The following is a 17,413-nucleotide window of genomic DNA, read 5'->3' as shown; positions in this document are numbered from 1 at the left end:
AACTATACTGTCCATGTAATCTTTCTAGAAATACATATATGCACAAGCACACACATAGTCCTCTGAATATACAGGTTCTGCATTCATGGATTCAATCAACCATGGATAAAAAATATTTGGGAAAAAATGGATGACCGTACTGGACATGTACAGGCTTTTTCCTCCCTTGTCATTATTTCGTAAATAATGCAGTATAACAACTGTTTACATGGCATTTACATTATATTAGGTATTTTAAATAATCTGAAGATTATTTATAGTATATGGGAGGATGAGCAATGTGCAAATACTACACCATCTTATAAAAGGGACTTGAACATCTGTGGATTTTGGCATCTGTGCAAGGTTGTGAAAATACATGCACATGCACACACACACATGGTCATTTCTCCTTAGATGACCATCTGTGTATGTATGTGCATATGTCGATATATACATATGACCTGTATAATACGAAAAAAGATTAGTTTACAAAATAGACAAGTAGAAAAAAAGGGAAGAAAATGGTCCTAAATTGAAGAAAGATCATAAGAGTTCACTGGATTTGAGAAACAATAAGAAAAGAGACATATAGACATGACCTGATTAAATTTCAGAATTCTAAGGAAAGAGAATCAAACTAGAATCAAACATCTTTTCTGGAACTCTGACTGCTGGAAGAGAATGGAATAGTATTTACATACTCTGAGAGCAAAAAACTGTGGCATTACAATTTGTATGGTACATCAAGCCAAACAACCGTAGGGATATTATGTCATAACGAAGATATTTTCAGTCGGGTGCAGTGGCTCATGCCTGTAATCCGAGCACTTTGGAAGGCCGAGGCAGGCATATCAGGAGGTCAGGAGATTGAGTCCATCCTGGCCAACATGGTAAAACCCTGTCTCTACTAAAAATACAAAAATTAGCTGGGAGTGATGGCATGACCCTGCAATCTCAGCTACTAAGAAAGCTGAGACAGAAGAATCGCTTGAACCAGGAAGTCAGAGGTTGCAGTGAGCTGAGACCATGCCACTGCACTCCAGCCTGGTGACACAATGACTCTTAAAAAAAAAAAAAAAAAAGATGAAAAAAAAAGGTATTTTCAGACATGATGGCCGGACACAGTGGCTCATGCCTGTAATCCCAACATTTTGGAGGCAAAGGCGAGTGGCACACTTGAGGTCAGGAGTTTGAGACCAGCCTGGCCAACATGGCAAAACCTCATCTCTACTAATAATAATGAAAAAATCAGCTGTGCATCATGGCACACACCTGTAATCCCGGCTACGAGAGAGGCTTTGTCAGGAGAATCTCTTGAACCCAGAAAGTTAAGTTGATATGGCACCACTGCACTCCAGCCTGGGTGACAGAGTGAGACTCAGTCTGGAAAAAAAAAAAAAATACTTTCAGAGCTGAAAAGACTCTGGAAATACACTGTCCATATAACCTTTGTCAAAAAAAACCCCCAAAAAACAAAAAACCAAAACAAAACAAAAACTGAAGGAAACATTTGAGCCAAATAGAAAACAAAATGAAATCAAAAGAAGACATGGTATACAAGGAACAGTGGTGAGTTAAGACGATACATACAACTGCTGATGTTACGATGAGATTGAATTAAATTAAAAAGTGATACCTGAGCTAGGAGAAAGGTAATGAAAATCGATTCTAGAGTTTTAAAAATTTTATTTTCTTTCCTCTCATTCCTGACATTTCATGATTCTTTTCCCTCATATTTGCCTTATTTCCTGGAGAATTCCTTTAGCCTGACTTTCAATTCACAAATAAGGTTTTCAGCTTTATTTAACCTGATAATTACTGACTCAGAACTTTTAATTTTGATAAGCACTTTGATTTCTAAGGAATCGTTCTTGTTTTAAAATTGTTTCCTTTATTATTCTTGGCTGGGCCTGGAGGCTTACGCCTGCAATCCCAGCACTTAGGGAGGGCGAGGCAGGTGGATCATGAGGCCAGGAGTTCGAGATCAGCGTGACCAACATGGTGAAACCCAGTCTCTACTAAAAACACAAAAATTAGCTGGGCGTGGTGGCGGGCCCCTGTAATCCCAGCTACATGGGAAGCTGAGGCAGGAGAATCATTTGAACCCAGGAGGCAGAGGTTGCAGTGAGCCTAGATTGCGCCATTGCATTCCAGCTTGGGCAACAGGGTAAGACTCCATCTCAAAAATAATAATAAATAAATAAAACAGATTATTCTTGCTTATTTGGAATACCTCCTTGAATTTATTTGGAATACCTCCTTGATAATATGAAATTTAAAAAGTTATTTTCTTCCTAAGTTTCTTGTGGTCAGCCAGGAGCCAGAAAGTAATTTTGTTTCAATATTAACTTTTGGGAGGGACCCTTTGTTTTGAATTTGTTAATTATCTTCATCAAATCTAATCATATTTCCTTTTCAGCTTATTATAAATGAAAGTCTAGATGAGTGTCATCTGATAGAACTTTCTGCAATGATAAAAATGTTCTATTCTACATGATCTAAAATGGTAGCTACTAGCCACATGTCGCTACTGAGCATTAGAAATGAGGCTAGTGCAACCAAGGGACCAAATTGTACATTTTACTTAGTTTTAATTAATTTAAGTTGAAATATAAGTAGCTACATGTGGCTGGTGGCTACTATAATGGACAGTGCAGGTCTAGATTGTTAATTATACTTGGCTAATATGGGCTCTTCCAGCAAATGTATTGATCACTATTGATTTTATTTAGCAAGACCCCACCTTTTTCTAGCCTGGGGAGTTCCATGGAAAGTGCAAAAGATGGCTGAGCTGTAGTGTAGAAAGGGACCAGGAGGGAAACCACCTTAGTAAGGCTGGCAGGAAGGTGTGTATCTCTCTGTCTTTCTGTCCCTCACTACCTCCCGTCAAAACGCTCCTATACACACACATCCACACACACAGAGACACACACACACACACACACACACACACACACACACAGAAACATACACACACAAACACACAGTGTGGTATCCAGTGGTGGCCAGCAGAAATGTTCATGCTACCGCCTTCAAGAACTCATTTGTATCTCTGTGGAGCTCTTCTTAGCTTCAGATTCATGGGTAGAGACTCTTTTAGGAATGGAGTAGAACTTTCTTTCTAACAGAGGCTGCACTGCCCCAGTAAGAAATTGTTAGTGAAAGGAAATCAAACAGAGATGCTCAGTCCTACATTGCACTTTGATAATACAAAATAATGGCACTATAAAAATCCAAAATCTGGCTGGGCGCGGTGGCTCATGCCTGTAATCCTAAAACTTTGGGAGGCTGAGGCGGGCAAATCACAAGGTCAGGAGACCAAGACCATCCTGGCCAACATGGTGAAACCCCATCTCTACTAAAAATACAAAAATTAGCCAGGCATGGTGGCACATGTCTGTAGTCCCAGCTACTCAGAAGGCTGAGGCGGGAGAATCACTTGAACCCGGGAGGCGGAGGCTGCAGTGAGCTGAGATCACTCCACTGCACACCAGCCTGGGCAACAGAGGGAGACTCCGTCTCAAAAAAATAAATAAATAAAAAATATTTGGCTTTCTTATCAATGTGAAGCAAACCCAATTTACTTGGTTCTAAGTGTTGTGATGCACAGTATATAACTATCTTCCAAATGTTTCACTAAACCATGAAATCATTCAGTAAATAAACAATACATATAAGCGATAGACCTGGAGGGAAATATTTAATACATATGCTGAATTAAAAATAGAGCCTCCAGTTGGGCGCGGTGGCTCATGTCTGTAATCCCAGCACTTTGGGAGGCTGAGGCGGGTGGATCATAAGGTAAAGAGTTCAAGACCAGCTTAACCAACATGGTGCAACTCTGTCTCTACTAAAAATACAAAAATTACCTGGGCATGGTGGCGTGCACCTGTAATCCCAGCTACTCAGGAGGCTGAGACAGGAGAATCTCTCAAACCTGGGAGGTAGAGGTTACAGTGAACTGAGATCGTGCCACTACACTCCAGCCTGGGCGACAGGGCAAGACTCTATCTCAAAAAAAGAAAGAAAAAATAGAGCCTCCAAATTGGATGCAACTTCAGAAACAACCTGCACACTAGCAATTGGGTAAAACGAAAGATACCTGCTCTTTAGGTTGAAAAAAAACAGTAACCATTTTGTGATTATTTTGCTCTTTGTATATTTTTAAGTGCTCTGTGTCACTGGTAAACTAGACTTTTCACATTATTCTTGTGTGAAAAATCATCAACATTTTCTCCAAATTCTCTACCATTTCTCAAATACAACCTAAGATAAAAGACTAAATGACATTTTTAGTCTCTGATGCCTTAGATGAGAATTTCCAGGGGATTCTACTCCTACTGAGTCTTTTGAATGTAGTTATATAGGAGAAGTAAAGGCTTTGGAGGAGATTTCTAGGTATGTGACACATATTTGGCAGGACTCGGGTTGAGTTATTTATACCTTTGAACCTCAATGTTCTCATCTGTAAAATGAAGATACTATTATCTGCCCCACAATAATGAAAGGAACACTTATTAGTATACTCAATAGTTTCTATTTTCTCCTTTTACACTTAAAAAAAATCATTTGCTATTTCTAGACTTTCACACTCCCTAAAAGGGAAAGGGAAAGGTTTTTGTTTTGCATTATATGTCAAAGAGACTTTCCTCGCCAGATGCGGTGGCTCATGCCTGTAATCCCAGCACTTTGGGAGGCCGAGGTGGGCAGATCACTTGAAGTCAGGATTTCAAGACCAGCCTGGCCAACATGGTGAAACCCTAGCTCTACTAAAATACAAAAATTAGCCAGGTGTGGTGGCACGTGCCTGTAGTCCCAGCTACTCAGAAGGCTGAGGCTGAAGAATCACTTGAACCTGGGAGGCGGAGGCTGCAGTGACAGTGTACTCCAGCCTGGGTAAGAGCGCTAGACTCCATTAAAAAACAAAAAACAAAAAAAAACCCAGAGAGAGCCTTTCCTGAAATAGTTCAACATAAACATTTACATTCAGTGAAATACTGTCCCACTAAAATTCATGTCCACCGGGAATCTATGAATATGACCTCATTAGAAATTAGATCATTGCAGATATGATCAAGTTAAGATGCGGGCCTCCTGAATTAGAGTGGGCCCTAAATCCAACTGGTATCCTCATTAAAAAAAAAAGGCATGTGAAGACAGAGATACAGAAAAGGTCATATGACTGTGAAAGCAGAGATTAGAGTGATTCAACTCCAACCAAGGAAGGCCGAGCATTGCTGGCAACAACTAGAAGCCAAGAGGAAGCAAGCATTCTTCTTCAGAACCTCCAGAGGGAGTATGGCCCCATGACACCTTGATTTCAGACTTCCAGTCTTCAGAACTATGAGAAAATACATTTCTATTGTTGTAAGCCACCCAGTTTATGGTATTTTGTTATAGCAGCCCTAAGAAACTAACACAGTATTGATTCCTAAAACAAAAACAAAATCATTTTGGCTTATTTTCCGCAGAGGTAAAAAAGTACCACACATTTTGCTATAGCTGAATGATAGATAGCAAGCAGATTTATATCCCGATCTTGGTTGACATGGATTTTTTGAGAATACATTTTAGTAGTATGTTAGTTGGAGATTATGTTTATAAGTGACCAAAAGTTAATGCAAACAGGCTTAAGAGTGTGTGTGTGTGTGGCCAAGGTGAGAACAAAGGGAGTGGGGCAGGGTTCTAGGAGGGTATCCTGATTTCCTAAGAAAAGAAGAACCACCAACCCAGAATCAACACAGCTACAGCAGGGCCTCTCAAGCCACTGAAGGCAGCACCAGCCACTGGCTTCTCCCCTCTTCCTGTACATTATCTTCATTCTCTATCTATATGCTAACTTTATCTTCTAGGTGAAAACATGACTGTCAGCAGCTTCCAAGCTTTATCATTCACAGAGCTTCCCTGAACACAGACTCATTCCATTCTCTAGGTCTCTAAGCCCAAAAAGCTAAGAGAAAGACTTCGATTAGCCTGAGTTAGGCCAGCTGTTCACCCCTGAACTATCCAGAGCAGCCCTGCAGCTGGGCCATTCCCAGAGAGAGGGATAGGAAAAGGCACTCACTCTACACAAGAAACAGCTCTAGTTTCCTTCCTTAATAAAGTAGTTTCACTTAAAAACAAAATGAAACAAAAAACACTGACTAAAATGCTAATATGAAATGAGCAACCGGGGTAAAGAAGTATTCATAATTTCAAAAGCAGACACAAATATGATTTGGAGAAGAAACAGCAGTCACGGATAAATCAAATTATCAAACGTAATACACTGATAGAGAGCTTTAATGAAGAGCCAATAAGCACATGAACTGGAGGCTTTGTGTAAGTATAAATAAAATAATTTTCACTGTTGGAATTCAATGAAAAACGGTTTTCTCTATTTAAAAGAATAAAAAATGTGCAAGAAAAATTAAGCAACCTTTTTTTTTCCTTCAGTTTTTAAGTTCCAGGGTACATGTGCAGGATGTGCAGGTTTGTTACATAGCTAAATGTGTGCCAAGGTGGTGTGCTGCCCAGATTAACCCATTACTTAGGTGTTAAGCCCAGCATCCATTAGCTGTTCTTCCTGATGCTGTTCCTCCAACAATCTCTTCCTTCAGCAGGCTCCAGTGTGTCGTTGTTCCCCCGTATGTATCCATGTGGTCTCATCATTTGGCTCCCACTTATATAAGTGAGAACATACAGTATCTGGTTTTCTGTTCCCATGTTAGTTTGCTGAGGATAATGGCTTCTAGTTCCATCCATGTCCCTGCAAAGGACATGATCTTGTTCCTTTTTGTGGCTGCATAGTATTCCATAGTGTATATGTACCACGTTTTCTTTATCCATTCTATCACTGATAGGCATTTGGGTTGACTCCATGTCTTTGCTATTGTGAAAAGTGCCGCGGTGAACATATGTGTGCATGTAGCTTTGTAACAGAATGATTTACATTCCTTTGGGTATATACCCAGTAATGGGATTGCTATGTCAAGTGGTATTTCTGCCTCTAGATCTCTGAAGAATCATCACACTATCTACCACAACTGTTGAAGTAATTTACATTCCCACCAATAGTGTAAAAGCATTCCTTTTTCTCCATAACCTCACCAGTATCTGTTGTTTCTGAACTTTTTAATAATTACCATTCTGACTGATGTGAGATATCTCACTGCAGTTTTGATTTGCATTTCTCTAATGATCAGTGATGTTGAGTTTTCTTTCATATTTTGTTGGCTGCATGAATGTCTTCTTTTGAGAAGTGTCTGTTCATGTCTTTTGCCCACTTTTTAATGAGATCATTATTGTTATGGTTGTTTTATAAATTGGTTTAAGTTCCTTGTAAACTCTGGATATTAGACCTTTGTCAGATGGACATACTGTAAAAATTATCTCCAATCCTGTAGGTTGTTCACTTTGATGCCAGCTTGTTTTGCTGTGCTCAAGCTCTTTATTTAATTAGATCCCATTTTTCAATTTTTACTCTTGTTGCAATTGCTTTTGGCATTTTTGTCATAAAATCTTTGCCCATGCCTCTGTCCTGACTAGTACTGCTTAGATTTTCTTCTAGGGTTTCTTATAACTTTGGGTTTTACCTTTATGTCTTTAATCCACTTTGAGTTAATTTTTGTATAAAGTGTAAGGAAAGGGTCCAGTTTCAATTTTCTGCATATGGCTAGCCAGTTCTTGCAACATTTATAAAACAGAAATTCCTTTCCCACTGCTTGTTTTTGTCAGGTTTGTAGAAGATCAAATGGTTGTAAGTGGGCAGTCTTATTTCTGAGTTCTCTATTCTGTTCCATTGGTCTATGTGTCTGTTTTTGTACAAGTATATCATGCTGTTTGGGTTACTATCGCCTTGTAGTATAGTTTGAAGTCAGGTAGCATGATGCCTCCGGCTTTGTTCTTTTGCTTAGGATTGTCTTGGCTATTCGGGCTCCTTTTTGGTTCCATATAAATTTTAAAATAATTTCTTATAATTTTGTGAAGAATGTCAACAGTAGTTTAATGGGGATAGCACTGAACCTATAAATTACTTTGGGCAGTAGAGCCATTTTCACAATATTGATTCTTCCTATCCATGAGCATGGAATGTATTTCCATTTGTTTGTGTCCTCTCTGATTTCCTTGAGCAGTGGTTTGTCGTTCTCTTTGAAGACATTCTTCACTTCCCTTGTTGGCTGTATTCCTAGGTATCTTATTCTTTTTGTAGTGATTGTGAATGGGAGTTCATTCATGATTTGGGTTTTGGCTTGCCTGTTGTTGGTATATAGGAATGCTAATGATTTTGCACATTGATTTTCTATCCTGATATTTGGCTAAAGTTGCTTATCAGCTTAAGAAGCTTTTGGGCTGAGGCAATGGGATTTTCTAGATATAGGATCATGTCATCTGAAAAGAAGGGTAATTTGATTTCCTCTCTCATTATCTGAATACACTTCATTTCTTTCTCTTGCCTGATTGCCCTGGCCAGAACTTCCAATTCTGTGTAGAGCCAGAGTGGTGTGAGAGGGCATCCTTGTTTTGAGCCAGTTTTCAAGGGGAATGCTTCCAGCTTTTGTCCATTCAGTATGATAGGGGCTCTGGGTTTGTCATATATGGCTCTTATTATTTTGAGGTATGTTCCTTCAATATCTAGTTTATTGACAGTTTTTAACACGAAAGGATGTTGATTTTATCAAAGACCTTTTCTGCATCTATTGAGATAATTACATGGTTTTTGTCTTTAGTTCTGTTTATGTGATGAATTACATTTATTGATTTGCGTATGTTGAATCAACCTTGCATCCCGGTATAAAGCCAACTTTATCATGGTGGATAAACATTTTGATGTGCTAAGCAACCATTTTTTGACTTGAAGGTTTATTTTAGAGAAATTCATATCTTTTGGTAGCAAAGGAAATGTATTTCATCACCAATACACATCTGACTGCCCATTGTTGGTAGGGCACTGAAGTGCCATGAGATTATTTCTAGAGACAATTAAACTCAATGTACAACTTATAATTTTTTTAGAAATATAAATTGTCACTTACCATGCTACCAGGGTCTCTATCAGCTCGATCTAGTTCAAAAGAATTTATTTTATTGGCACTCATTTCATCAGTGTCAGCAATGACATAATGTCTAGGTGAGTAGGCATTGGACAAGCTCCCAAGCAGCCTCAGAATCTCCGTGGTATGCCCACCTGCAAAAAACATCAGAAGTCCTAGATTAAGAAACTCACAATGGACATATCCATTTGACCATGTTATACCAATGTCATGGTTTCAGGTGGAGGTGGGGCACTGTAATTGCATATTTCTCAAAAGACACAAGGCACCTTTGAAAACAATAAATCTATGCCTTTGTATAAATACAGCTTTTTTTTTTTTTTTTTTTTGAGACAGAGTCTCGTTCCGTCACCAGGCACCAGGCTGGAGTGCAGCGGCGTGACCTCAGCTCACTGCAACCTCCACCTCCCGGGTTCAAGCAATTCTCCTGCCTCAGCCTCCCGAGTAGCTGGACTACAGGCGTGTACCACAATGCTCAGCTAATTTTTTTATTTTTAATAGAGATGGGGTTTCACCACGTTGGCCAGGATGGTCTCGATTTCTTGACCTTGTGATCCACCTGCCTCGGACTTCCAAAGTGCTGGGATTACAGGCTTGAGCCACTGCGCCCGGCCATAAATACAACTTTTATATGAAAAGAAGGTAATACTCGGGGAGTTCTCATATTGTATTCTTCAGTTCCGTTAATTCACTTATATTCCTCTCTAGATTATCTATTCTTGTTAGGATTTCGTCAAACCTTTTTTCACGGTTCTTAGTCTCTTTACATTGGGCTAGAACATGTTCTTTTAACTCACAGAAGTTTCTTATTATCCACCTTCTGAAGCCTAAATCTGTTCATGGAGGTTGCAGTGAGCCAGGATGATGCTACTGCATTCCAGCCTGGTTGACAGAGCAAGACTGTTTCAAAAAAAAAAAAGAAAAGAAAAGAAAAATAAAGTGGTGGCACTCCAAGTAGGTACTTGTTTTCACAGCTGGAATAATTAAGGAGAAAACCTAATATCTACAACATCTTCTACACAATTAAAACTTCATTATACCTGCTTTAATTGTCCTTTTGATTCCTTTTTTTTTGTTTTTGTTTTTTTTTTAAGGAAACCCTCACTGAATACTGTTAAAGTTGTCGGAATCAAAATAGAGTTACTTGTGACAAAATGGAGCTGGGAAAGGCCAGGAAGGGTTCTGAATGCTCAATCACCTGAAAACAGGAACTATCACAAAAGACTATACCAAAACCACAACCTTGCACAAAGGCCACTGCAACCTTATGGAAAACAAACAAACAAACAACTTTCACAAGGACATCTGCCCAGCAACTGCCTGTTTAACCTTGGACTAATGTCACCCTTATTGTTGATCCCTGTAAGCAAGGATAATTGTTTCAAAATAACTTATGTAACTCTCCCCGTTTTACCTTTAAAAACCGCTGTCTTCCCTTGCCTCTTTGAATGTGCCCATAGTTTACTTGGTATGTGTATTCCACACTACAATGCTTACTCTTGATAAACTTACTGTCTTTGGAGAATCTCTCTGTTATTTAGGTTGACAACATATTCACTGAAAAGTTAACCTTGTTACTCAATAAAGTCATTAAAATGATAGACTTTGTCTTCCATTTTACTCTTGTATTAAAATACATTTCTTGAGAATAAGATCCTCTAAGTTCTACCTTAAAATATATCCAGCATCCAATTACTTCTCACCATTTCTTTTTGTTACCCTCCCTGCTCCAAGCCACTATTATCTCTCACTTAGATTAAGAACACAGCTTCCTGATCTGTTCCCTGACCACTTCTTCAGTCTGTCTCAACACAACATCCAGTGTGATCCTATTTGAGTTGATTGAATTATTTACATCTGCTCAAAATCCTCCAATGGCTTTATGTCTCCTGTGGAATAAAAGGCTTCTTGTACTCTGACCCCAACTATGTTCCCTCTTGGAGCTCATCTCCTGTTCCTCCCCCTTACTCAGTCCACTCTAATCACTCTAGTCTCCTTGCTGTTGGCTGTCATCTCCCCAAGGAGGCTTTCCCTGACAATCTTTATCAAAAGCAATGTCCCTTCCCCAAATCATAGGGTTCATCACTGCATAACTTACTATGTAGTCTATTTATTTGTTTTGCTTTTTATCTCTCTCTATCCATGCCTCACTAGCGGACAAGCACAGTACCTTGAGGGCAGGGATTTGGGTTTGTTTTCTTACTGCTGTACCTTCTGTTCCTAGAAATAGCAGACCCTCCTATGGTTGAATTAAAGAATGAATGAAAGTGTGATATTAAATCTAAAATTTGCCTAAGAAGATCGTATTGTGTTTCAAAAAAAAAAATAGTTTTGACAAATATTCTCTGAACAGAAGTGGTCTACTAATAATTTTTTTTGGTTTTTGCTCTGTTGCCCAGGCTGGAGTGCAATGGCACGATCTCGGCTCACTGCAACCTCTGCCTCTCGGTTTCAAGCAATTCTCCTGCCTCAGCCTCCTGAGTAGCTGGGTTTACAGGTGCCCATCACCAAGCCCAGCTAAGTTTTTTGTATTTCTTAGTAGAGACAAGGTTTCACTATGTTGGCCAGGCTGGTCTTGAACTCCTGACCTCAAGTGATCCATCTGCCTCAGCCTCCCAAAGTGCTGGGATTACAAGCATGAGCCACCACACCTGGCCTACTAATAATATTGTATGCTATCTAAAGAATAAATGTTGCTTGGTTTTCAAGGTAAATAATGAAAACGTCTTCTGCCTCCAACATTTTGGGCATGAACTATTAAACTGCTTATCTGACTTCAAGTCTTTCTTTGACTGGCATGATTCTTTCAGGCCCTTGATACCTTCCTACCCTCAATAATTTGAATGAAGGCACCATTTGCCAGATGAATTCTCAATCTTAATTTTAGTTTCTACTCCACCACTATCATGTAACACTATCAAGTGAATGGTTCTAACAGCCATCCATTTGTTCAGCAGGAAACCTAAAAGTCACCCTTCAGTCCTTCCCTCCCACATCCTCTACTTTTAATCCACAGTTGCAGATTTAACTCCTAAAATCTCCTAATCTCATCTGAATGCATTTGCTTCTCCCATCCCCATACCTATCACATCTTTATCTGTTATCTGAAATATTCAAAAGGCGCCTATTTGTTTCTCTACTTCACTCTTTGTTAAGACATTCTTTTCACAACACTGGCTGAATGATCTTTGTGAATGGTCAGACTGAAGTGGGCGACTCTCCACTGAAAAAGATAAGCCAGGTGCCTGTGGTCCTAGCTACTCAGTGGCTGTCTCAGAATCGCTTGAGCCCAGGAGTTTGAGGCAAGCTTGGGCACGTAACAAGACTCTGTTTTAAAAACAAAAAAAGAAAACTTCAAAAGCTCCTTTTGCTATAAAGACTAATAACAGTCACCATTTATTAAGTGCTTATATAAAAAGAAAAGAAAATGTCAAGACCTTTCAAACTTATTACGCCAAGTAGAAAAGCTGAGCCTTGGAAACTGACTCATATAACATGGCTTTTTCTCTTTGGTGTCGGACTCGTGCTTCCTGACCTTGGTGCTGAGATGTTATACATTAACCCAACTCCCTAGTCTTTATTCAAACCTACACTAAATGACATTGGAGATAGAGGCGCTTGTGATTGTTACCTCTTTATACCAGAATGTTAAACAAACCCCTTAGTGCGTAATCAATAGTAGCATTGGGACTTGGAAAATAATATCCCAAAATGAAGGCCTTAGAAGTAAAAACTTTTCTCTGGCCTTCCGTCCTCTGTCTCTCAGTCCCCTGTCTCTCATTCCCATTCTCCCCTGAGACTTGCCACAGAAACTAGAATCTCTCTTCCCCAGGGCTGGTCACAGAAACCAAGAATTCCTTCTCCCAAAAGCTAGTCACAGAACCTAAAAATACCACTCTAATTTTACCTCACCTTCCTGTGTAAAACCTGGCCATTATCTGAGCTGGGAAAGGTGGCTCACGCCTTAATCTCAGCACTTTGGGAGGCAGGAGAATTGCTTGAGACCAGGAGTTCACGACAAGTCTGGCACACATAGCAAGACACCATCTCTATTTTAAAAATTAATTAATTAAAAAATGTTTAAACATAAATTACCTGATCTACCTTGCTTCACAGTAGGTCACAAGCTGCTCATTCCAGAGAGCATCCTGCTCCATACCCAGAAAGAAAGGAAGGTATGCTCAGAGACCAAGAAAAATCTAGCCAGACAGGCCTTGCTGGGCTTCCCCAGTCTATCAGCATTAAATCATACCCTTCTGTCCGATCATAATTCTACATGGCTGTCCATACTTTGCCGAACCTAACCATAAAAACCAGATCGTGTTCCTTGTATCTTTGGGTGTTCATTCCTATCGCTTTCATATATGCTTAATAAATTTGTATGCCTTTTTTCTATTATTTCTGTTCCTTGTCAGTGATTTTCAGTGAACCTTCAGAGGGCAAAGTGGAAGTTTTCCCTTGCCCCTTACAGTAGCCAACCAAATCTTGTATCTGTATGTTAGTTAGCCTTTGTAAGGAAAATGTTGTAATTTTGTTCAGCATCTCTGTTCTTGCCTATATCAACTATCTTCATTTTTTTCCCACATGGGGAGCACTGACCGCCATTCTTTAGTATGGGTTTGCTTCCCTGACAGCCACTCTCACACTCTGCTTGAATAAACTCTTTTAACTGGATATTGGACCCTTTGATATTTTAGGTTGACACTCTATGTCAAGCATTTTACTAAACACTATTTAAGCTTTTGATTATATTTTATTTCACTTTGAGACAAGGTCTCACTCTGTCAACCAGGCTGGAGTACAGTGGTACAATCTCGGCCCACTGCAACTTCTACCTCCCAGGCTCAAGTGCTCCTGTTTCAGCCTCCCAAGTAGCTGGGACTACAAGTGTATGCTACCACGTCCAGCTAATTTATTTATTCATTTATTTTTGGATTTCACTATGTTGCCCACTGGTCTCCAACACCTGAGCTCAAGCAATCCGCCTGCCTCCCAAGATGCTGAGATTACAGGTGTGAACCACCATGTCCGGCCTAAACACTTTAAATGCGATCATATTTAATCTCTCCTGGCCTCTCTCAACCCATGTAGAAACAGAAGGCTCAGTGAGGTTAACTAATTGCCTAAGATCACCAAGGTAGTAAGTGGCAGAGACATGATTCATCTATAGCGTTATGACAACCTAGAGGCCTGTGGTCTTAACCCCTACATGATATGAAACTGTGGAGTAGCAGCAATTGCTTTATAAAGCAGGATTTTAGGCCAGGAGTGGTGGCTCACGCCTGTAATCCCAGCAATTTGGGAGGCTGAGGCAGGAGAATCACTTAAGGTCAGGAGTTTGAGACCAGCCTGGCCAACATGGTGAAACACCATCTCTACTAAAAATACAAAAATTAGCTGGGTTTAGTGGTGCATGCCTGTAACCCCAGCTACTCAGGAGGCTGAAGCAGGAGAATGGCTTGAACCCTGGAGGCGGAGTTGCAGTGAGCCGAGATCACACCACTGTACTCCATCCAGCCTGGGCAAAAGTGAGATTCTGTATCAAAAAAAAAAAAAAAAAAAAGGCAGGATTTTAAACACCCTTTACAATCTGGACTCAGTTTACCTCCCCGCATTGAACTCTACACAATAGTGTTCTCTCACCTGTGGCCATTCCAAGTGCTAACACCTTCTTTTCACACCCTCCCAGTCCTCAAAAGCCAGGCTTTCCCTCATCTGACTAATTCTTGGTCATCTTTCAAGTCTCAGTTTAGCACCATTGCTTCCAGGAAGCTGCCTGTTTTAAAACCTGATAAAGCAGTGCCCTTCCTGAAGACTGCCATAGCAATTTGTACTTCTTACACAATTATTACAAGATTATGGCACTTATCTCATTGTGGCAAATACTCAATTTGATTTATTTTCTGTTAGTTTTTTTGTATTCTCTATTTCATTCGCCGCTGTATCTTTGCATCTTTCACAGGACTTAGCACGGAGTCAGCAAGTAACGTTAGTCAGTTTTCTTATTTCCAGAGCTTAGTTTAGTGTTTGGCCTAACAGCTCCAAAGAGATTAAGTGAATAAAGTAATGAATTACACCTGAATATAAACTTAGTACATCTGCTCACACTATACATGTTCTATCTGGATGCAATCTCCTGCCATCCCCAAATGTTTACATTGTGTCTGTCTGTCTGTCCCTGTCAAAACTATTTAAAATTGTAAGCATCTACAGAGTTGGTGGGTTTAGATTGTATTACCTGACAGGTCAGCGTGTTGCTCACACTGCCCCGCTGTGTGTATGGTTCTACAGTCCGTAGATCATTGTTTTCATTCTCGTGCACTCTGTATATTTATAAATGTGACAATTCACGCTGCCTCATTTATCATGTAGCATTCGTGTTTCCTAAACTAAATACACAATACCTAGATTAATAATGCACAACAGCCATACAGGGAAACTGCATGTTAGAATCAAAGGCTTCTACGTTCTCTTTGTTCGCTAATTATTTGTTATAAAAACATACACCACAGAGAGTCTTAATTACAGACAAGTGTACATTACTTGTCATAAAAAGATTCCTGGGCCGCGTCAGCAAACCAGCCCTTACCCTGGCTGAACTGACCGGTTCCGGCAGGGCAGAGAAACGACAAATCTCTGCATGCAACACTCCAACAAGTGCTAAGGGGACCAGGGAGGAGCGTCGCGGTGCCCTCGAGGGTTTGTAGTGACCAACCCAAGTCCGACCCGTCGCCTCCCCGATACTTACCGGACCCAGCCACTACCAAGATACTGAGAGACTCCCGGGGCGTAACGTCCCGGGAATGAAGCACTACCCATAGTCGCAGGATTAGGAAGACCGCCACAGCTCCTGCAGCCGCGGCTAGAACCACACACACCATGCAGAGAAACGGCGCATGCGTCCCACTCCCGGGAGCCAGCCGCGGTCAAAGGTCACAACTACGGGTGCCGAAGCGACTCAAACGCGGAAGGACGCGCCTCCCGGGGGGGCTGGGCTTGCCTGAGCTGGGAGGAGTCGGAGGCCGAGGATGGATCCCGGGTCCTGCTGACGATTCCTTTCACCTCATTCATCTTGTAGCATTCCTGTTGCCTAACGTACGCAATACCGGCCGGTCGCGGTGGCTCACGGCTGTAATCCTAGCACTCGGGAGGCCGAGGCAGGCGGATCACAAGGTCAAGAGATCGAGACCATCTTGGCCAATAGGGGGAAACCCAGTCTCTGCTACAAGTGCAAAACTTAGCTGGGTGTGGTGGCGCGCGCCTGTTGTCCCAGCTACTCGGGAGGCTGAGGCAGGAGAAGCGCTCGAACCCTGGAGGCGGAGGTTGCGGTGAGCCGAGATCGCGCCACTGCACTCCAGCGGGGCAGCAGAGTGAGACTTAATGCACAACAGCGGTGCAAGGAAACTGCATGTTAGCATTAAAAGGCTCTAAGTTCTCTACGTTCACGTTTGTCAGCGGAACCGCGGATTCTGCGGGGCTGCAGCCCAGCGTGAGCTCACATTAGGGAAGTTAAGCGCTGGGGAAGCTCGCTGTACGCCCACGACGAGGTCAGGCCGTCTGTGCCCCCTAAAGGCCCCGGAACCCCCCAGTTAGGAGATGTTCCGGCTCTAGCAACTTCGTCAGTTCCACCTGAAGCTAAGGGAACACATCCTTTCTTCTTTTTTTTTAGTGCCAAGAGAAATGTTTCTGCTGCACACACAGACATTACTGAAAGTGTTCGCCAGTAAGGACCCTAGGCTTAAACATCGAATTTAGGGCCCTAACCCCCTATCTTCCAACATGTGTGTTTTTAACTTTTCTAGGTGTTTTCACAGCTCTCAGTTGTGACCAGAGTGGTTGAGGGTGACCACCTCAAGGCAAGCCACACTCCTGGGAGGTGTGGAAAGCTCAGGGGCTCTAGGTAGCAGGATAGAAAAGGACAATGAACATTCCGTTAACTTTACCACAAAGCATTCCCAGTGTGTTTCTCATGTCCTCAGCCAAAATGATGATCTGCCAACACCCCCTGCAATCCCAATTTTGCTTATTATGTCTAATTAATTCACATTACAACAACATAAAATACTAAGATCAGGACCCCCTTCACCCCTAATATTGCCTTCAGTCCACCATAGACCTACCTGTAGGTTTTGTTGGACAGGTATCCAGATGAGTAAACAGTTCAGAAAGGTGCAACTGCTTGCCCAAGTGGAATAGCGTCAGATCTTGAATCAGAAACCAAAAATCTAAGTCCTGCTGCATAGGAGTACAGCATCCTGTATTCCTTTGATAAATTCAAACTTGACTGATCACCACGCATACCTGGAGCCTAAAATGTGTTTTTAAAAGCTTAGACACCCAGGGTCTATTAAGAAGCACTGAATCAGAATTTCCAGGGATCGGGCACCTGGGATTGGCTT

General features: G+C 41.1%; 1 protein-coding gene across 1 annotated transcript in view; it reads right to left on the bottom strand.

The window, feature by feature from the left end:
• The window catches only part of ALG14 (ALG14 UDP-N-acetylglucosaminyltransferase subunit), a 96,417-nt gene extending 80,485 nt beyond the window's left edge, over positions 1-15,932 (bottom strand). The window contains exons 1-2 of the mRNA XM_003933279.3: positions 15,763-15,932; positions 8,997-9,148 (exon numbers count right to left, since the gene is read on the bottom strand). Coding sequence (XP_003933328.1) covers positions 8,997-9,148; positions 15,763-15,895 — 285 coding nt within the window. The 5' untranslated portion in view covers positions 15,896-15,932. The remainder of the gene's footprint in view (positions 1-8,996; positions 9,149-15,762) is intronic.
• Between the last annotated feature and the right edge of the window lie 1,481 nt (positions 15,933-17,413).

The sequence above is a fragment of the Saimiri boliviensis genome, chromosome 11, assembly GCF_048565385.1.
Source record: "Saimiri boliviensis isolate mSaiBol1 chromosome 11, mSaiBol1.pri, whole genome shotgun sequence".
Classification (NCBI taxonomy): domain Eukaryota; kingdom Metazoa; phylum Chordata; class Mammalia; order Primates; family Cebidae; genus Saimiri; species Saimiri boliviensis.
The sequence above is the reverse complement of the archived record's forward strand: the minus strand, read 5'-3'. Positions and strand labels throughout refer to the sequence as shown.